This window comes from Vulpes vulpes, chromosome 2 (genome assembly GCF_048418805.1).
Source record: "Vulpes vulpes isolate BD-2025 chromosome 2, VulVul3, whole genome shotgun sequence".
Classification (NCBI taxonomy): Eukaryota; Metazoa; Chordata; class Mammalia; order Carnivora; family Canidae; genus Vulpes; species Vulpes vulpes.
The window spans coordinates 180,447-201,692 of record NC_132781.1 but is presented as its reverse complement, the minus strand read 5'-3'; the positions used below and the strand labels follow the sequence as shown (position 1 = coordinate 201,692).

Below are 21,246 nucleotides of genomic sequence, written 5' to 3'. Positions count from 1 at the left end.
GCAGGGCTGAGTGTGGGTGGTTCTGCTCCCGAAGCGAGGTGCTGCCCTCGCTGGCACGTGGCCCGCGGGCCCTGCTCCCGGGCTGTGGCTTCTGTCCCCAGGACACGGTGCTGCACAGAGCAGGAGTCCTTTTTTTTTTTTTTTTTTTTTTTAGACTTTATTTATTTATTCATGATAGTCACACAGAGAGAGAGAGGCAGAGACACAGGCAGAGGGAGGAGCAGGCTCCATGCAGGGAGCCCGATGCGGGACTCGACCCTGGGACTCCAGGATCCCACCCTGGGCCAAAGGCGGGCGCCAAACCGCTGAGCCACCTGGGATCCCCAGAGCAGGAGTCTTAACGTTCGGTGTGACCCGTTTGTCAGTTCTTTCTTACACAGGCCGTGGTTTGGTGCCCCCTCTCAGAATTCAGGGCCTGGCCTCCGTCCCAGAGGTGAGGTTCTCTGCTTTTCTGTCGTGCTGCACCCTGTGGTGCCTGTGCTGGCCTCACCCGTGCTGGGGCCCGGGGTCCTTCCCCTCTTCTTCAGGGCTGCTGCATCTGTTCCAGGGCTCTGTGTTTCCACATAAATCTTGTATTATTTTTTGCCTTTTTGATATCATCAAACGGGTAAATGTGTTCCTAAATTTTGCTTGTTACATAAATCGACGTTATATCTTATTTCCGTTGCCTTTTGGTTGGTTTCTTAATTTCTTTAATAAATTTGTTGCAAAAGGCTCAATATGCTACCAAGTGAAAATCGGGTCTCTCTCCTGGTTTGAAAGCCGCGGGAGGGCCGTGGGTGAGGAGCCCGTCTGCTGGTGCCTGGGGACGACCCCGGTTCTGATCCTCCGTGGGACCTGCCTGCGACCTCTGGGTCTCCAGTCCCTTCCGCACCCCTGCGTGTGCTCCCTGGCGGCGCCCTGTGCGTGCAGCGGGAACGGGCCCCAGAGGCTCGGCTCCGGGGAAGGGGCCGCGTCCGCCGGCAGGGCGCTCCCCCGGGGCCGCCCTGGTTTCTGAGCCCTGCTGCTCTGGGCACCGGCTGGGTGGCGGATGGGAAGGAGGTGCTGCCTGTTGTCACCGCCAGGGGCCTGGCCTGGCTGTCACACGTCCCAGGGCAGGCAGAGACACGGGACGGGAACTACTGGGGAAGTCAACGGGCTTTGTCCAGTAAGCGCCTAAAGACACTTTATTGGGTTTAAGTGAATATTTGGAGCTCTGGGCCTGTGTCGGGGGCTTGTCCGAGACGGCCCTGGGGCAGGCCCCGGGGGTGGGGTGGGGTTGCGAGCTGCCGCCCCGAGTTCCCAGGACAAGGGTTCCATGTTGGACTCCGTTCTCACGCCTCTGTCTGGAGCTTGGATTCGGCTGCTGTGAGCAGCTCAGTGTCCACTTCCAAAGGGCACTTTTCAGGATGTGTCTGATTTTATAAACTTGATTAGTGGTTTGAAAAAGCACCAGGACCTAGAGACAGAATGACAGCTACCCTTGGCGCTCTGATCGGCTAACAATGCAGACTTTTATCTAAAAAAATAAAGCCATGGGTCATTTGTGCTGCATGGCATTTGTTTTGAATTTCTCTCCTGATGTTTAGCAAAGTGCAAACCTAACTCACCTGCTCTGTTTGTTCTTCTTCTCCTTAGGCCGCTTTCCAGGAGAATGTGGGAAGACAGGTATGGCTACTTCTTGAAATCTTCATTCCTAAAACTTCCTGTCGCTTTAGCAGTAGAAATACTGAAAGCTACAGACTTGGTATCTCCTCGCACTGTCGGATGTGGGTACGGAATTTACCTAGGATGAGCTTGTGTTGACTCGGTGCCGTCTGGTCACAGACCCACTCGGGATGACATCCAGGAGAGTCGACACAAGTTTTAAACAGTGCTGTGTTTTATGGGAAACCCAAACGTGTAAGTGATTTCACGCACACCCACGTCAGGTCAGCACCTTATGCGTTGCCACCCGATTTAAGCAGTTGCCTGTGGGGCGGGAGGGATGTGGGAGGAGGAGCCCGGCTTCTGAGGGACGGAGGCATGATCCTGCCCATGCTGTGTTGTGTCGGAGCCAGCTTCCGGAAGCCGCTGATCCTGTGGCCTCTCCGTGTGCTCCCCAGCACCGTCGTGCCCCCAGGCCCCAGCCTCTCCTGGCTGGTCAGCCTTGGCTGGGTGGTGTGGCCCTTGTCACCGGGTCATTCACACTGTGTATGCCGGTGGCTACGCTGGGACGTGTGGCTGGCCTGGGGAAGAGTAGACGGGAGCAGGTCATGTTGGGGGAACACTGAGCTGAGCTCTGGTCAAAGCCCCGGCAGGAAGCACTGGGCTGGAGGGATGTGCACTGTGGGCAAGGCCATCAGCAGACGGGGCTGGGTGGGGGACAAGGGGAGACGGTGACGGGCGTCTGGGACTTGGGGGTCAGAAGTCAGGCTGCAGGCCCCGAGGGGAGCCCCTTGAGGAAGGGCAGGCTTCCGCGAGGGAAGACTTGACGTTGGGGTGTTTGGGAGGAGAATGCCTGCAGGCGCCCCCTGTGCCCACCGTGAGGGTCCTGCACGCGGGTCCACGGTCTCCTGGTTCCATTGTCGTGCTCCCAGGGGCCAGGGTGAGGGCTGACCTGCTTCTGCAGGGGAGACGACATGTGGTTCTTGGTGGGAGGTGCTCCCACAATGGGCCCCGGGCGGCCGTCCAGGCTGGCTTCCCCAGCTCCCTGCAGGGCGGCGGTGGTTTCATCGTCCTCCAGCACCTGTCTCCTCAGGGTCTCTCCCTTTCTTCCCTGGCTCGAAGGTGGCTGAGACCAGTGTCCTTGGTGCCACCTGGGGGGGCCCTGGACACATAGATGATAGAGGCTCCCTAGGAAGGGACAGCCCACCTCCGAAGAGAACAGGCTTTGGGGTGTCGGGGCCGCCAGTGTGGAGAGCTCCCGAAGGAGTGCTGCTCGGGCCAAGGAGGGGGCTGGACGGGAAGGAACTTGGAAGCATAGGGGGTAGGTGGGCAGGCGTCGTAGCCAGGGAACCCGCTGGAAGCTGAGCCGAGGGGCTCCGGACACCCCAGCGTCAGAACCCAGAGCCCAGGGGAAGGAGGCGTCTCCCCACCCCTGGCTTCCAGCCGCTGGGGGAGAGCCAGGCCTGTCCCGGGCGCAGGGTGCTCGGGGCTCTGGGCCGTTCCCGTGTCCCATTTGGTGGGGGGACACTCAGGTTGGATGGACCATCGGGGAGAGGAAAGGCCTCTAACCACGGTCTAGGTTTGGAGGACCAGCCAGGAGCCAGTGTTCCAGGGGGTGTCCCCTCAGCCTCCCCACCCCCCTGCACGATGTTTCCCGTGAGCAGCGTGCACGCAGCACGGGCGTGGGGGAGCCGGGCAGCTGGCTAAGAGACACGGACTTTGAAGGAGGTGGAGCCTGGTGGGGGCCAGGGTGCCAGCCCTGCCCGTGGCAGTGTCCTGCAGCTCGGGGGGAACGTTGCAGAGGAAGGACGGGAACCCGCCGAAGCAAAGAGGGACACTTGGGGGAGGGCACGCAAGCTCCCCGACGGGATGGGTGGTGGTGGCGGCGTGTTGGCGAGAATTCCCAGAATGTCACACGCAGACTTGAAGTGCACACGCGGCGCCGACACACCCGTGTGCAGGGTCCTGCAAACCTGCTCGAAAGACACGCAGTGTCCGGGACACCCATTGAACGAGATGGGCCTCACTGTTGAAACCTGATTTTTTATTTTTATTTTTTACGGTGTGGGTGTAAAGAGAGTCTCTTAAAACATTTTAAAGTTGAAAACGTTTGAGTTGCTTGAAAAAAAAAATTCAATATTTTTGAGTGGTTCACGTCATAGTAGCGCAGTGTCCAGCATGAGATGGGCCGCCAGGGAGCCGTGTGCTGTTGGTCCCCAGCGTGCCTGGCGTGGGCGTGGGCGTGGGCGTGGGTGTGGGTGTGGGTGTGGCGGCGGTTCCCCTAGAAAGGCCTCCCCTCACCTGTGTCATTTCTGTGCTCTTCTTCCTCTTGACTCTGTGATTAGGGCACTTTCCCCCATGGAATCGACATTTTGACCGCAGCGGACTACTTTGCTGTTGGCAACAGGGCTAACTGTTTCCTGGTTATAAGGTAAGTTTCTAATGTTTGTCAAAAAATGTAATATTTCCCTGTGATGCCGATGTCAGAAAAGCCTCCACAATTTTCTCTCTTCCCCCTGGAAAGTCCACCAAGAGTAAATGTAATTTATGTGACCGAAATTTGTGTTTCCTGCTGATGAGGCCAGGTGCCTAGTGCGGGATTCTTTTTATGTAAAACCCTAGAAAACACAAACTAATCCAAAGGGACAAGGGGCGTGGGCAGGTCTGGGCGGCCTTCTGGGGGGGTGCGTGTCTAGGCCGCAGCTCTGGGATGAGCTGTGTCTGCTCCTCGCCTCCTCCCAGCCCGTCCTGCTGTGTGGGCGCCGCCTCCGCGCTCCCTGCTTCCTGCGGCCGCCAGCCAGGCCGACGCGGCTTAGAAGGGACCGTGTGTCTGTCCTGTTTTTTTCTTTCCGGTAAAATCATGTTTCCCAAGTTGAAGGTCTCTGGGTTGTTTCTGAGACACGAGTAAGAAGAGTTAGAGAAACCAGGTCCGGGGTTAATACGTAGCGTCGTCACACGGGTCCTGTGGGCTCCGTGGCCTCGCTGCCTGAGTCCTGGCGCGGCGCCCACGCGGGAATGACGTCCTGCTCTGCTTTGTCGCCTCGGACACGCGTGAACCACTCTCCGTCCTCGGGAGAGATTCTCTGCGCACCTGGGCAGACCGTGCAGAAATTACGTCTCTCCATGACCATGCACAGAGTTTTTTAAAAATGTAGCGTTTGCCCTCTTTCTCAAAGACGCTTTGACTAAACTCCCTGTTTTTAGCGTCCTTTCCCTCTCGTCTGGACGTCTAGTGGCCTCCTGGGCCTTAACCAGTTCTTTCCTGCCGTCATCCTGTTTTCTTTGTTGGTAGTTGAACATATATTTTAATGTGGAGAATTTACCCCCTTTCCTGGAGCTTCTTGGGTAACATTAATGCCCAGTTTTTAGCCTTGCTGTGTTTTCCCTGTCGCTGGGGTTTCTAAGCTGATCTAAGACTTCGATGTCACAGTTGTCTGCGTGGCATAGAGATGTTTGGCAAAACTCAATCCTGTGCCAGGCGTGTTCTGACGGTGCCTTTGGCGTCTTAGTGTGGACGAGGGGCAGTCGGTGAGGACACAGTCCAGTGGTCATGGGACGGGGTCCCTGGGGCCAGGGCAGGGCGTACACCCAGGGTCCTGCTGTCCGCCTGGACTGGGGGAGGGGTGCGGTGGGGGGGCCTGTGCTGAGGGGGGCAGCCCGGGAGACGGTCCAGGGCCAGCAGGGCCCAGCTTAGGCGTCGTGCGGGGCCTCGGAGCCAACGCGAGGGTTTGCATCGTCCCACGTCGTGGGACGTGGTTGGACGGGCCTGCACTTCGGCAGCTGGAAGGGGGGGTCGGGTCCCCCAGGGGCGGGGGTCGGCCGGGGCTCCTCTGGAGATGAGAGCTCTGCACAGGCTGGACCGGCGGCCCGCGGAGGCTGTTGGTGGGCCGTGCCCCCAGGCCCGCCACCTTCGCGTTCACTTGGGCTGCTTCGTTACCATCCTGGGTGCGGGGACCCTGCCCGTGTCACGTTCTGATGTGTCAGCACGCCGGGGCGGGGCACCCAGGGCCCGGCCTCCCCCAGTGGCCCCGGCCTGCCGGCCGCTGGGGTGCTTTGCCTTCCTAGGTGGTGCGTGGGCCCCACGGAACGCGCTCTGTGCTGCTCCCGTCACTCACTGCGTGTTGAGGGTTTGTTCTGCGGCCCAGCGCTCCGCTGCGGATACGGCGCATCGGCCCGTCCGCCCGGGCAGGGGCCGCTGGGTGCCTCCGGGTCTGGCCGCTCCACAGGGCGCAGCACTGACGCCACGCGCACGCCTGTCTGTGGACAAGTGCTCCGCTTGCTGGGCGCCTGGGCCTGGAACAGCCGGAGCCCAGCTGTTAGGAGCCTGCGGGCAGATTTCCAAGACGGCGCTCCCGTTCCCCGTGCTCCCGGCGGCCTGTGCTCCCGGCGGCCCGTGCTCCCGGCGGCCCATGCTCCCATTCCCTGTGCTCCCGTTCCCCGTGCTCCCGTCACAGCCGTTCTGGCCGGCGGGCAGGAGGCTCGCTGCTGTTTTCCTCATAACTGAGGACTTGGAGCGTCTTTCAGGGGCTCCTTTGATAAATTTTTTGCCTGTTTATTGGGTTAGTTTTCTTCCTGTTGAGAATTTCAGAATTCTTTACCTATTCTGGATACGAGCCCCTTTTCAGATAAACGGTCTGCAAATATTTTCTTTTTGTCTCTTGTTTTTTGCTTACAGTCACCTGTGTACTCCTGAGAGTAAACCTTTAAAAACGTCACGTTTATTTTTGTCCGATTGTTATTTTATACGACTATTTTACACATAATTTCTGTATAGGAAGAGTCCCCAACTTAAAATGTGAGTTTTGGCCATGAGTGGGCAGCACCGTATGGTCACGCAGGACATGCCCCCGGCCCTGACGGCCCCGCGTGCCCCAGCCCTGGCACCTGGACTCGCCTCCTGGGCCCGGAGTCTGCCTTTTCTGGAACCGGTGTGGACAGAGTCACGTGGAGCCTTTGCTTGCGTCCTGGCGTCCCGTGTTCCTGAGTTCTGCTGTCGCCCGGCCTGTCCCTCGTCCGCCGGTGACTGGTTGCTGAAGCCCCTTTGACGTCAGCGCGTGAACACGGGGCTGCTCCTGTTGGGACACGACCCGTGGTCGCTGGCTCTGTTGGCCTGTCTTGCTGCTGGAAGTTTCCTTGGTGGGTTTCTGACATCTGCGGTCCCGTGCACCCTTCTCGGAACCCCATTTGTCGTATTTTGCTTTCCAGTAACTTGCACATTCCTGCCATAGGACCTCTTCTAACTTAGGAGCCCTCAGAGCAAACTGCCTCCTCGCTGCCTCCTAGCTCCGTGAACGGCTGCCGCCCACACAGTCAGCTCCGTTTTGCTTCTCCTACTGCCTCCTTGTCTGCGTCTGCTTGGTGACCTAGTTCTGTCACTCGTGTCCCTAATAGCCCTCAAGGGCTCCTCCTGCTGCCGATCCCCTCAGCTGCCATGCGGCCCGGCTCCCACTGGCCTGCCGCCGTCTGCTGACCCCCCCCTCCCCCCCGGGCTCTGCACGTGGCCTCTCTGCAGACTCTGCTGCTCGGGGAGTGCTGTGCACCGGGCACTGGTTCCGGGCGTGTCTCCCCCCCTTGGTCCGCTGTCGCCGGGTCCGAGCTCGACGAGAGCTCGGGTGGCTGGCGTCTGTCCGTCTCTTCCTGTGCGGCCATCGGTCGTGGATGCTGGCAGTCCCAGGGGCCCTTCGGTGACGGGGTCCTCCCAGGGGTCACATCTGGGTTCCTCTCTGACGGCTTATCCACTGTCCTGGTTCTTCTGTTTCTCCTTCTGACTTTACCTCTTTTGTCACCGTTGGAGGGTCTCTCCGTCTCCCTCACCTCTGGAGAAGTCTCTGCTTTCTTTCACATCCAGAACACACACTTTTGTGCCCGTGCCCCCAGTCCAGCACCTTGTAGCGCACACATGTTCACGCAGCACCGCGTTCTCCCCGTGCACATGCACACGCGTGCCCACCCAGGATCCGGGTGATTCCAAGTGTTTCCCCCTTCTCGGCCCTCCGTGCCGTCCACTGTGTCTCTCAGCCTCCAGGTAGCACACGTGGCCGATGGCTGAGCCCGTGACGGGGGGTGTGGATGGCGCGCGGGCTTGGGCAATATGTGGGAGCAGCTGGGCGTTCTCGAGCAATGACGCGTACGAGTGTGTGTTTTTGGAGGAGGTGACATAAGGGTGTGGTGTACGGTTCCCAAGGTGCAGCTGATGCTCTGGTGGCCCGGTTCCCTCCCGGGGGTCCTCGGCTCGTCTTCTGGAGAGGCCGGGTTCGTGTCACACAGGCCGCGGTGCTGGCTTCCTCCCGTGCTCGCCAAGCGCTGGCAGCAGGTGCACAGGTGGGCACGGCTTGCGTGCTCATCCGCGGGGGACGGCGGGTCGGCGGGCGGCTCGGGTGTGGTGCCCGCACAGCAGAACCAGCCGAACGTGCACGCGGCGCCTCCCTCCTCCAGTCCTCCAGGTGGACGTACCGCGCACCCTGCGTCCCTCCCCTCCGGCCTAGGGCTGCTTGATGTGATGTGAGGTGACTGTTTGCACGCAGGATTTCCCACCTGTGGGGTTTTATCTGAATGAATGGACTGCGGTGGGACGGCTGGATCTTTACGTTTTACAGTCCTTGGGCGATGCCATTCACCGTCCACGGAGGCTGCTCCACAGGGGTGCTCCCCGCGGTGTTTCTAGATGCCTCTAGGTCCTGCCCACGATGGCTGCACCCGCACCCCCGGGTTTGGCTGTCTGGTGGGTGGACGGAGGCTTCCTGTCTGTCTCCTCCTCCGAGGAGGCTGGACGCCAGCTGTGTCCATTTCCTTCTCTGTAAACTGAGGCTTTTCCTCTGAGGTGATAGTGTTTTCTTACGGGTTTGGAACAATTTTATTTTAAAGAGGCTTCTTATTTGTGGTAACAGTTGCTGGTATTTTTTCTGAGTTTGTTTTTATCTTTTGACTTCATGATGTGTTTTTCCTGGCAGACGTTTTTCTTTTTTGGTCACGTGTTTGAATGTACCGACCGATCTTCCTTGATGGCCTCCGAGTTTTGGCGAGATCGGGTGCGCTCAGGGTGGTATGGCCGTACGGCCTCTGGGTTTTGAGTCGTAGGTAGAGTGCGCTTGTCCTACTTGGAGATTTTTTTCTTAATCCTCCTACAGTGTTTTTACTAGATGTAACTTTTATTTTTATTTATTTTTAAAGATGTAATTATTTGACAGAGCGAGCGAGCGACCACGCAGCAGGGGGAGGGGCAGAGGGAGAGGGGGAAGCAGGCGCCCCGCCGAGCAGGACCCCGGGGTCACGACCTGAGCTGACACTTCAGCGACTGAGCCCCCCAGGCGCCCTGTACCTTTTATCTCTGAGGCAGGATTTACATTCCATCAGCTGTCCTCGAGCGAAGCGCACGGTTGAGCAAGAGCGGACGCCTGGTGTCACCTGGTGTCAGCAAGGTCTCCCCTGGGTGACCGGCACCTGCATGGCACGCAGCCCGTCGCTGTGGACCGCTGGTGCCTTTTGTAGAACATCTCATGGTGGAATCAGGAAGGATGAACTCCTGCGTCTGGCTTCTCAGCTCAGCACGTTGTTCTGAGCGTTACGCCCGCAGCGTGTGCGCCTGGAGCTCGCTCCTGTCTGTGGCTGGTGGCTGGGGGCATGCCACGGCGTCCCTCTGAGCTCACCCGTCCCAGACGGTCAGGCTGTGTGGAGGGTGTGGCTCGGAGGAGTACCCTGCTCTGAGCCGTACGTCTCCATGTGGGTGCTTAGCTTTGGTTGTTTCTGGGTAAATACTTCCAGGGGGATTTCTGTGTCCTTAACTTTATAAGGAACTGCCAAACCGAAGGTGGCCGTACGCGCCACAAGCATCGGCGGGAGTTCCTGCTCCTTCACGTCCTCACCGCCTCTCAATACGGTCTTTTTCAGCATGTTTATCGCCGGCTTTCCTGAGTACACGCAGCCCATGATAGACCACCTGGTGGCCATGAAGATCAACCACTGGGATGGGTAAGTTTTGTGTTTGTCTCATTACTAATGTGTTTTATTAGAATATCTGTCAAAGGGCAGCCCGGGGGGCTCAGCGGTTTAGCACCTGCCTTCGGCCCAGGGCGTGACCCTGGGGTCCTGGGATCGAGTCCCGCGTCGGGCTCCCTGCGTGGAGCCTGCTTCTCCGTTTGCCTGCCTCTCTCCTCTCTCTCTCTCTCTGTCTCTCTCTGTGTCTCTCAGGAGTAAATAAATAAAATCTTAAAAAAAAAAAAATGTAGCTGTCAAATAACAATTTATTTTTTTTCCAGAGGAGCAGTTAAATAGAGCGAAGCCTTGAGTGTGTCTTCTTGTAGATTTTGTCTGTTAAGATGACTTTTGAGAAGTGATAGGCGTTCCAGTCTTCGTGCCTGATGTGCTGGTTAAGGCTCTGACTCCAGTTTTACCTTTGGAGACCTTAGGTGTGCCAGGTGTGCGGTGTTGCCGCGTGGATGCGGTCGTGTCGGGTGTGCCGGAGCGCAGGAGCAGCCCCCCACGCGCTCCCTCAGGGCCCCTTCCCCCGTGCTGTCCCGCGTGGCCGCCCTGGCCGGCGGTCTTCTCCGTTGGCTCCTGGAAGCCGGCAGCTTTTCCTCCTTCTGTAGCAGCCCCAGGGCCCTGAGTGTTGCGCGAGTTAGCGGGGGGCCCCTGTGATCCAGAACCCAGAGGGGTGTCCGCGCTGCCGGCCGCCGTGGCCGCCCCTGGGAAGGCGAGACCGCCTCGTCTAGGAGGGCTTGGCGTGGCTGCTGGTGCAGGCAGCAGGGCTGGAGGAGAGGACTGCCTGAAGGTAGGGGCCGCTCACGGCCCTACGTCGAGGGCCCGGCTGTAGGGCGTCACCTGCGGGGCGTTCTTCTGACCTGCCAGGACCAGCACCCTGCACGGTGGGGCGTTGGCGGGGCTCTCCTGGGAGTGGGGCGCCTCTGTGCCCCCTGCGTGGGTGCGGCCCGCCCGCCAGCAGACCTCTTCCTCGGTTTCCTTGCCAGGGATCTTCTGAGAGTTGTGCTGGTTTCTGACACTTGAGGCGTAACTGCACAAACTCTCCTAATTGGGACAAAGATCCCTTGCACCGACCCTGCGAGAAACTAGTGAGTCAGTAGGACACTTAAGACCAGAACGGCGCGTGTGTCACCCGTGGTGTTGGGCTAAGCTCTGAAGCCGTCGAAATCTCCAGCTGGCGTCAGAGCGTTCCCTTCTCCATCTCCATCTTCCGTGCGTTTTGGGTCGGCCTGTTTGTTAGGTGCGTTTACAGTTATAATTTGTACGTCTTCCCATTGGATTGACCCTTTATCATTGTGACGTTTCCCTCTGTTTTATGCTAAATTCCTGGTCTTGGAGTGTGATCTGAGAGGTCGTGGTGTCGGGGCTCGCGCGCTTTCTTTGAAGGGCCAGGCAGTAAATACTTCAGGTCACTGTTCCGTGTATTTTGTAGTTTTCTCTTTATCTGACCTTCTACGACGTAGAAATCGTCCTTGGCTTGGGGCCCTGCAGAGAGGCCCGGCTGGAGCCCTCGTAGCCGCTACGGCCTGTGCCCTTTGCCCTCAGCCGGGGTGAGTCTTGTAGGGTCTTGCTTTTCTGTCCCTTCTCACAGAGTCTGCCCTTTGCGTGAGGCCTTTGGTCTGCACAGAGCTCATGACATCGTCCGCAGGGTTCACTTCCTGCCCGTCTCTGGCTGTTTTTTATTTTTTTCTCATGGCTTTGGTCTTATCAATTTCGTTAAGAAGATACTTTTAGAATAAGCTCTGAAAACCTGGAAGTGTTCAGGGTGTGTGAGCCGGGCCGTGGAGGGAATGTTGTCTGGTCCTAGTTCTTTCAGGTTTAAAGATGCTCAGAACCACATTGGCTAACACTTTCCAGAACATTGGGCTTTTTTTTTTTTTTTTAATTATTTTTTAAAGATTTTATTTATTTATTCATGAGAGACACACACAGAGAGGCAGAGACCCAGGCAGAGGAAGAAGCAGGCTCCATGCAGGGAGCCCGACGCGGGACTCGATCCAGGGTCCCCAGGATCAGGCCCTGGGCTGAAGGCGGCGCTAAACTGCTGAGCCACCCGGGCTGCCCAAATAAAATATTTTAAAAAGATAAATATAACTTAATTTTTTGGATTGTGGTAGGATGTACATAATGTGATATTGCCTTAACCACTTTTCGTGTACAGTGCAGTAGCGTTGCGTATGTTCCCCATCCACCTCTAGAACTTTTTATCTTCCAAAGTGAAACCGTGTCGCCGTTGACAGGGACTCATTGTCCTCACCCCTCTCGTGGCCCCTGGCACCCACCATCCTGCTTTTTGTCCCTAAAAATTTGATTCCTCCAGGGTCCTGATGTAAGTGGAATCATACAGTCCTTTGGGACCGGTTGAGTTCACCGAGCTTGCTGTCCTTCACGTGCACCACGTCGTAGCAGCAACAGGATTTCCTTCTGTTGTAAGGCCAACACTCCACTGGGTGTGCAGAGCACATTTTCTTCACCCACTCGCCTGTCAGTGGCCGTGGGGTTGCTCCCATCTCCTGGCTGTTGTGAAAAATGCTGCCGTGAATGTAGGTGTGCAAATCTCTCTTCTGGACCCCGGATTCAGCTCCTTTGCGTGAAATACCCAGAAGTGGAATTACTGGATCATATGGTGTAATTCTATTTTTAATGTTTTAGGGAGCCCCTAGAACCGTACTGGTTTCCATAATGGCTGCACTTCCTTACGTTCCCACCCGCCCTGCGCAGGGATTCCAGCTTCTCTGTGTCCTCATCATTCCTTGCCTTGTGTTTTCCTGACGGCGATCCCAGCCGGTGTGAGGTAGCACCTCGTGGTCTTGACTTGCATTTCCCAGGATCGTTGATATCGAGCATCTTCTCTCGGGTTAGTTGGCTCTGTGTGTACTGTCTGCGGAGAAGCGTCTCAAGTCCTTTGCCTGTTTTTAAATCCAGTTACTTGTTTTTTGTTGTTGAGTTGTAGAAGCTTTTCGTATATTCTGATATTGATCAGCTATTCTCTCCCGTCTTGTGGCTGGCCTTATCACTCTCTTGACTATTTCCTTTGATTAACAGAAGTTATAAATTTTAAAACAGGGACACCCTGGTGGCTCAGCAGTTGAGCACCTGCCTTCAGCCTGGCCCGGGGTGTGATCCTGGAGTCCCAGGATTGAGTCCCACGTCGGGCTCCCCGCAGGGGGCCTGCTTCTCCTTCCTCCTGTGTCTCTGCCTCCCTCTCTCTCTCAGGAATAAATAAATAAAATCTTTAAAAATTTTTGTAATGTAGACTTTACCCATTTTTACTTTCTTGCCTGTGCTTTTGGTGTCAGATTCAAGAAGTCCTCACCAGATCTAACATCATGAAGCTTTTCTCCTCTCTTTTCTTCTAGGAGTTTTGTAGTTTTAGGTCTTACATTTAGACGGTAAATATAACTGTTTTAAGTAGAGAACGCTTATGCTCAGCGTGGCACCAATTGGGAAAGATGCGTGTAACTGGTGTCGGAGTGGCCACCTCCTTTGCCTCCTCGGGACCTTTTGCTGCTGAGATAAACGGTTCTCTGCTCTCAGACCCATTTATCACTCACTCTTCGGAACCGGCTTCCTGAGCCCTGACCATTCACGGAGGCTGCGGGGTGCAGCGCTGGGTGTGGCTGGCGCGTCACCGAGTGGTTGGCATTGGGCGTGGTGGTCGTGGGTGCGTGGTGCTGAGCTGCTTGGTGCCCGAGACACTCCTGCCTCGAAGCACTCATGTTTGCTGTTGGAAGTGGACCCCTAAGCAGGACCTGGGGTCCAGGAGGGGTGGGACATGGTCCTGCCGGGGTACGGGGCTCATCCTGCTTTCAGGTGCTCGCTCCGAGCTGACGTGTGTCAGATGTTCAGTCGTCCACATACAGGGAGCCCTCGTTTGTCCTCGTCTGCCCTCAATGCATGTGTGTTTCCACCTTAACGTTTTTATCGTGTTTCTGTGTTGTCCTGTTGCTTCTGCGGTGACACTGTTCCGTCCTGGCGACTGGTGCCTGGGGGTGGGAGGGGGCGGGGAAGCTGGTGGGGGTGGTTTTCAGAGTTTGGTCTGACGCTGTCTGGGCCCCGCGGACGCAGGAGGCCTCGGTCACCACCTCTGGGGGCTTCCTCTGTCGCTCGATGCGTTGAGAGCACGTCGATGTGTTTGATTGGAAATATCTGTACTGACGTGATACCCGCCTCCCAGGTCGCAGCTTGAGCCGGACGACATCTGCCCCGTGAGCCTCTGGTCCTCACAGCGAGGAGGTCACGTGCCTCTGCCCACTGCTTCTACTCCGAATCCCTCGGGTGTGGGAGGCTGGGAGACACGTTGCCCGTGGCGCCCGGAGAGGGCGGCTGTGACCAACACAGGCCTGGCTCCTGCCCGTCGCTTGGTGAATTTGTCCCATTTGTTATCATCACAGGTTCTTACTTGTTTGTTCCTTCGTGTTTGTTTTCATCGGTGGCTCTGAGTAAGTGGCCGGTCGACCCTCCGTCTGTCCTCTGTCTGCGAGATGGAGCAGCTGGAGTCAGAGGAGGAAGGAGCTAACTTTCTCTGCGTCCCTCCGCCAGGGTCATCAGGGAGCTGTCCGCGAAGGCTCTGCACAACCTGGCCCAGCGAGCGCCGGAGTACAGCGCCACTCACGGTAGGTGTGCCCGGCCGTGCGGTGCCGCGCACCCACGTGTGCGCCTGTGTGTGCCGGGCGGGCACCGTGCTGGCGTCCAGGCCTGAGGGCTGGGAGCCCTGCCGTGCTTCCTCCTCCCCGGGACGTGTGTGGATGAAGAGCTGGTCTGCGCCTGGTCGGGGGACGGAACTCAGCCGTGGCCTCTCCGCGGACAGACGCCCTGACCTGGGGCCAGCGAGCCCTGGGTGCACGGACCTGAGGGACCGTGTTCTGCATCTTGCGTGTCTCAGAAGTAGCTTTATTATTATCTTTTTAAGTGAAGTGATTCACAATGTAATAAATTAAAACGCAAGCGTCTTCCCGGCCGCCCCGGGCTGGGGGAATGGCCTGCTGTCCCGTTAGCCCACCTCGGTGGGAGAGGAGAGCGGCCAGGCCCAGAGCGTTGACACCTTATGACGGGCAGGACCCGTATTCCAGGATAAGTAGGCATCTGGTTTCAGGTGGGGAGCCCTCGTCAAACCTGTGTAAATCACGCTTTGATTATTAGAGTAGCTGGTGGTCACGTCGCGGCTCTTCGTCTGGAGTCCGCGGTGTTACTCCCGTGAGCCTCTCACAGCCGGGCCCTCCAGGGGAGGCCTTGGGGCCGCTCATTGCCGCAGCCCCAGAGCAGTGACGCCAGGACATCTTCACGGCCTGGAGGACGGGGGCTCAGCCCTGTCCTTTCCTCCCGCCAAAGAGCGTGAATAGGATAAGGAGCCTCCCCGGTCCCTGAGCACGGACCGCTGCCGGCTGCCTGCGTGGGCGAGCGCCTGTGCGGGTGCTTCTGCATGGACGCCGTGCGCTGTGACAGCTGCCGCAGCAGTGCGTGTGCGCGCTCGGGGACGCGGAGGCTCCAAGGGCTGTGGTTCCCAGGTCGATGGGCAGAGGGGTGTGGCGAGGCTCTAGTCTGCCCTCGGCCCGCTCCCGTGGTGTCCCCAGGGCACCAGAGTCCTGCGGCTTCCTTTGCTCCGAGCCGGGGAGGCGGGCTGTGGCCCCTCTGCCCACGTAGCCACAGCAGAGCCCTGGGTCTCCGCCTCCACTCTGGGTCCCTGCCCCGTGTCCGGGGGACCTGGGATCGAGGAGCTCTGCGCCCCCACCCGCCGTCCCGCTCACGCCTCTGGGCGCCGAGGAGAGTCTGGCGTGTTGACGTGCGTTAACTCCGGGCGTCACGCTAGCGGCCCTCGCGGAGGGAGCTCGCCCCGTAGGCCTCCTGTTGCTCCTGAGTCTGACGCACGGTCCCCGCGCTCGCTCACGTGTCCCGTGGCCCCTGTCGTTCGCAGTTCTCCCCTGCCTGCTGTCGAAGACGCAGAGCCTGGACCTGCACACGCGGCACGGGGCTGTGCTCGCCTGTGCGGAGCTCGCCCGCGGCTTGTACCGACTCGCCGTGCAAGAGGACAGGTGGGAGACGTGCCTGCGGTCTGTGTGACCCCTGTGGCCGCGAGCCGGGGTCCCCGCATCCATCGGGATTCTCCCTGCCCGGTGGCCGTGTCCGCGGGCTGCTGGCCACCGGGGCCCTGAGGGCCCGAGGCACCGAGTAGCTGTTTCCTGACCTCTTGTCTTTCTGGGGATCGAGTTAGCTCAGAAAAGCAGGATGTGTTTTCAGAGGGCGCCGAGCGGGCCCTGTGCTCCGCGTGCTGGGCGGAGCGTGACTCTTCGTAATTTAAAGCATCAGAGGCCGTAAATTGTGACATTTCCAGTAAGGACCCTCTAGCGGGCAGAGTCCTAACAACGTGGGAGCGCGGCGTGGGTCGCGGAGCAGCTCCTCTGTGAGTTTGTGGGACTGCTTAGATTTCTACTTTTCTTTCCCACCAACTTTTCCACGAAAGGAAAAGCTCAGAACACGCTGCAGTGTCTGTAACCTGGGCCCTGCACTGAGTCTGAGGACCACGGTCTTAATCACCACCCGTCCCTCTGGAGGACTCCTGGGGCCACGTGAGGCAGGGCGCTGGCCACAGCCCGGGGCTTTGGACCCGATCAGCCCCTTGCCTCCCCCGGGCTGGACACACACCGTCAGGCAGCTTTGAGGACGTCTGCACGGGGTGACGTGGCACCTGGGGCGGGCCGAGGGCTTGGCGTCAGCCGCAGTGTGCCCAGCACAGCTGCCCAGGGCGGGCCCGGGCGCAGCAGCCTGGTGAGGTGGCCACCAGCCTGGGTGCTGGGGTGTGAGCGGCCCCTGCCTGGTGTGGACGCGAATCCCAGGCTCCCAGAAGGAAAGGTTTCAGCATCGGGCACCTGGTCGGTACCGAGAGGTGGGCACAGGGAGCCCCCTCGGCGGCAGGGGCGGGCGTGAAGCCTCCCGGGATCCAGGAGCCGCAGCGTCTGGTCGCAGGGCCCTTGGGTGCCGGGGGAGCTGGAGGCCCCTGAGCGCTCCCCTCCACTCGTCCTCAGGGCCTGAGCCGCTGTGTTTGCCCCACGCAGGCCCGTCGCAGACTACCTGGATGACGCGGCCGTGCACGGCCTGAAGCAGATCCACCAGCAGGTTGGTGTGCGGCTGCCACGGGCCCCTGCCCTTGCACGCTCCCCCTCAGCCCTGGTCCGGGCCGCGGAGTCTGATGGCCCCACAGGTCCCGCCGAGCTTCGTCTGGGCCCACTGCTCACGGGGAGGTCCTCTGCCCCGCGGGTGGCCGGCACCTGGGGCTCTGCGGCCTGGGGGTGGCCCCGAGCACACCTGCCCCTCCTGCCAACCGGGCCGTCTCCTGCGAGCTGCTCGCACCTCCGCGCTGCCCGGGCACCCAGCGACCCGGCTGCGTTCCCACCGGTGTCCGGACGTGGGCCTGTTCTTGCAGAGGCTTGGATTCCCGCCTGTGCCTCCACGGCGGGACCAGGGTCTGAACTGACCCCCAGGATCTGGGTTCGCACATCTTGGGGGGAGAAGGTGTGTCCATTTCTGTGGGTTCCTGACATTTCCCCGAGCTCTGTGGTTCAGGAGAGGTGCCGGGTGAACCACTCGCCTCACCAGGTGACGTCAGAGTCTCTCGTGGGGACGTGGGTGGGTTGGGGTTAGTTGTATCCCTGAGATTCATCTCTCACGTACGATGCACCATTTTGATACCAGATCCTCATCCGGCCTGTGCCGTCCAGTGGGTGCTGCGGTGCCGCGCGGCGGTGGGGTCGGTGCGTGCCGGGGGGGGGGGGGGGGGGGGGGGGGGGGGAGGGGGGCGGCGCGGGGTGGCCGGGGGACATCCTTGGCCTGTGGGGGGAAGGAAGCCGCAGAGCTGCCCCTTGGGTGTCTGTGGGGCGCAGGGAAGGCCTTGCCCTGCTCACTGCCCACTTGGGGTCAGGGGTGTGGTCCCGGCCGCCCAAGAGGCTGCCTGGCGGCCCTGGAACTAGGATGCAGGTCGGTCCTGGCTCCACTCTCTGTGCCTTGGTTTCCCCTCCACGCGAGGGCACAGGGGCTTCCTGGGAGTCGAGTGGGCTCCGTCGTGAGGACACCCAGCCTGAGAAACGCTTGTCGTGTCCTCGTGACTCACTGATGTCACGTACCCGCTGTGTCATTTTATACCAATTATAGCTAAATAACTTTCCCTTCTTCGTTTCAGCTCTACGACCACCAGTTATACAGGTAAGCGTCCCAGCCCCACAACCCTGTGTTCGGGGTCACCCGCACGGGCACCCCGGCCCGGCTACTTGTTTGAAGGGGTGTGTGTCCCGGTCAGAGGGTGTGAAGGTCCACGAGCATCACGGGTGTCCTAAGCTTCACCGAGGTCTCCGTGTCCTGTGGCAGAGTCAGCTTGTGTAGGGCTGTGGCCTGGCAGGCGTGAGGCCGGGCGGCTGCTGGCACCTGGCCCCGTGACCGCCCCCCAGCCCGCTGGCCCGGCTGTGCTCCCCGGGAGAGCTGCCTTTTCCGACTTCTGTGCAGGTGAAGCTGCAGAGGTTGTGCCTGTCATGTGCGGACCCCAGAGTCGCCTTTGTGTCACCGTGCGGTCGGTGGTCAAGTCCTGGTGTGGACGTGTGCTTGCACTTTGCTTGGGTGAACACCTGCGGGGGTTTAAGGCCCCAGCAGCTCGTCCAAAGGGCTGTGCCGCTTGGCGTCCACCCGTGGTGGCTGGGAGCGCTCCCCGGGCTCTGCACACAGCGGGACGTCTCTGCGGGGAGCCGCCCGGCACGGCCCGGGGACTGGTGCCCTTGGCGTCTTCTGCGTGTGACTGGCCGTCTTCTGCCATCGGTGAAGTGACTCTTCAAATCTTTGGCTTATTCATAAGACTTGGTGGCCGTCTTGTCACGGAGCGGCCAGGGCTCAGACGTCCTCCGCTCCCCTGAGTGGTTGTGGAGGCTCAGCACAGGGAGGCCCGGGAGAGGGGCCGAGCGGCCGTGCTCCTGGCCGGGCCTGGCCGGCTGGCACTGCCCAGTGCCAACGCGGCAGCTGTTCCACGTGGATTTACATTGATCCCGTGCGTTCTGCCTTATTTCAGAATCCCTTTTCCGGACACCTCTGGCTCGAAGGCACAGGCACACCTCTGTTCCCCTTAACAGACCCCTGCCAGGCCTGTGCTGGAGCCAGAATGTGAGTGTGAGGGGGGCTCCCCCCAGCCCGTGAGCCCCGTGGGGCGCGGTGGGTCTGTGTCGGGCCGCGTGGTCACTGCAGGGGTGTGTCTGCGGTCTCAGGACGCCCCCCTAGTGCTGTCCCCCCCTCCCCACCCCCCACCCTGTTTGCCCCGTAGACGATGCACACCCCCGGGGGCTCTCATGGCGTGCTCTCCTCCCCGTTGTGGCTTATGGGCAGCGCGGCTGGACCCCGGCAGGAGGGTGGTGGCGGGGCTGTGCCTTCTGGCACGGACGTCAGCGCTCCGGCCTCACACGCCGTCCCTCATGGCCGCTGATGGAGGCTCAGCACCCGGGCAGCTCCCCTGGGCCTTCCCGCGGCTCTGCTGCTGCTGCAGCTGCTCCAACGGCAGAGGAGCGACTCCCCCTTGAGTAGGGAACGTGCTCGTTGCTTTCTGGCGAGTCGCCTCAGCCCCGGACTGGTCCCGTGGCCCAGAGGGAGCTGTGGAGGGAGCCACAGGGCACCCACGTCGCACGGCTTTGTCTGCTGCCCGACGGCTTCGGCTGCTGTGCACTGGCTTTACAGAGTCTGCACGTACGTCTCTGCTGTTTATTTTATTTTATTTTATTTTATTTTATTTTATTTTATTTTATTTTATTATTTTATTTTATTTTATTTATTTTATTTTTTATTTTATTTTATATTTTATTTTATTTTATTTGTTTGTTTTATTTTGTTTTGTTTCGTTTTGTTTTATTTTTTTTTCTTCGCCGTTTTTAAATTTGCTCTAAATCTCTCCTGGGCTTGGCTGCCCACACTGAGCCTGGAAGGGCCCTTGGCTCGCCGGGTCCTCTCCTGCCAGGCCCCCCCCACCCAAGACCCCTTTCCGAGATTTCATCCAGTTTCCAAACTGCTTTTGTTTTTTTTGTTTTTTAAGATTTTATTTATTTACTTATTCCTGAAGGACACAGAGTGAGGCAGAGACCCAGGCAGAGGGAGGAGCAGGCTCCACGCAGGGAGCCTGACGCAGGACTCGATCCCGGGACCCTGGGGTCACGCCCTGAAGGTGGTGCTAAACCGCTGAGCCCCCCGGGGGCCCCAGTTTCCAAACTGGTTCAGGCAGGATGGGGAGCGACGCGTTACTGTCTGGGCCGGACGCCTCGTAGACGCACCTCGGTGATCCGTGCAGTGCGCTGTGTGCCGTCTGCTGCTCGGCGTCGGGTCAGGTGTCCAGAGCGGCAGCGCCTCTTCCCTGACGCACGCTGCTGGGCTACGTCCTCGGGCCGGACGGTGCTCACTTCCCGTGTCCGTCCCTCCGCGGCAGGAACTGAGCAGTACTTGGGATCTGCGCTGTGTGGCTGCGGCGGGGTTGATGCCTGACGGTCGTCGTGCCCTTAAAACCCGGGGACCAGGGCGGCCTCCTCTGGAGGAGGGTCTTGGCAGTCGGGCTGGACCTAAGCAGCGTCTGTTTGGAACCCGAAGCTCCGTGTGTCACTTGGGATGGTTTAGGTCGTTACAAATAAAAGGTTTTAACTCTGAATGTCTCCGTTCACTTTCAGGGGTCTAGGAGGAGAACTCATGAGACAAGCAGGTAGGTCCGGGCCACGGGGGCGTCAGGGGCGTCTTGCCTGTGAGCGTCGGGGGGCCCTGCTCCCTTCTCCCTTACTCTGTGGTCCTCGTGGTGACCAGGGCCCTCGGGCTCCGCGCGGCTGCTCACCGTGGCTCCTGGGGCCATTGGTCGCCGCCCCGTCGGCTCCGTGCGTTCACTGCAGGCTTTCAGCTCCCTGGTGCCTCGAGGGCTCAGGCAGCAGACGCAGCTGTGGTTGTCGTTTGCGGTGAGCGTCCCCGTCTGTCCTCCACGCGCGGCGCGTAGCTGTACAGCGAGGGGCAGCTTCTCAGAGTGTGTGTACGTGTTCCCAGGAAGTCAGATGATGCCAGCAAGCGGGTACCCAGCGTTCCCGGAGCCCGCCCGGCTGAGCCCCAGCCCTCACCCACTTGTCCCGCGGCTCGTTTGTCAGGCACCTGGCTGTGCGCGGGGCCGCGGGGCGGGATGCGGGGGTGGAGAGGTCGGGGAGGGCCCGCAGGCTCTGAGGCAGGACCCCGCGGGGCGAGCGCAAGGTGGGGGCAGGTCAGGGACGACCAGGTCCCGCCCCTCGGTGTGCGTGGCGGTTCCTTCCCTTCCTGGCAGTCTGTCCTCTTGGTTCTGGGACAGCCGCTGCACTGGTTCTCACGGCTCCTCCCATGCGCCCCGTCCGCCTGCTTGGCGCCCCCAGACCGTCCCAGTCCGTCCCGGCCCAGCACGGGGGTGGCACGTGCCTTCTGCTCTCGTTTGCCCCAAGGCCTCCGCTTCACAGAGAACTGCCGGCTTCCTCCTTGGGTCCCCGTGTGGGATCTGGTGTATGAGGCAGCAGCGGTCACGAGCACATCCCTGAGCGGCTGCACAGAGGGTCTCGAGCTTCCCGCACACCCCGTCCTCTGCCCCGCCGCGCTGTGCGTGGCATCTGTGCTGCTCTGACCTCCGGGGCA

General features: G+C 59.8%; 1 protein-coding gene across 5 annotated transcripts in view; it reads left to right on the top strand.

The window, feature by feature from the left end:
* The window catches only part of TBCD (tubulin folding cofactor D), a 139,438-nt gene that overhangs the window by 95,633 nt on the left and 22,559 nt on the right, over window positions 1-21,246 (top strand). For all 5 annotated transcript variants that reach the window (XM_072745294.1, XM_072745293.1, XM_072745296.1 and 2 more), the window contains 8 exons: window positions 1,618-1,647; window positions 3,972-4,057; window positions 9,514-9,594; window positions 14,146-14,219; window positions 15,518-15,635; window positions 16,656-16,716; window positions 17,777-17,799; window positions 20,280-20,311. In XM_072745294.1, coding sequence (XP_072601395.1) covers window positions 1,618-1,647; window positions 3,972-4,057; window positions 9,514-9,594; window positions 14,146-14,219; window positions 15,518-15,635; window positions 16,656-16,716; window positions 17,777-17,799; window positions 20,280-20,311 — 505 coding nt within the window. The remainder of the gene's footprint in view (window positions 1-1,617; window positions 1,648-3,971; window positions 4,058-9,513; window positions 9,595-14,145; window positions 14,220-15,517; window positions 15,636-16,655; window positions 16,717-17,776; window positions 17,800-20,279; window positions 20,312-21,246) is intronic.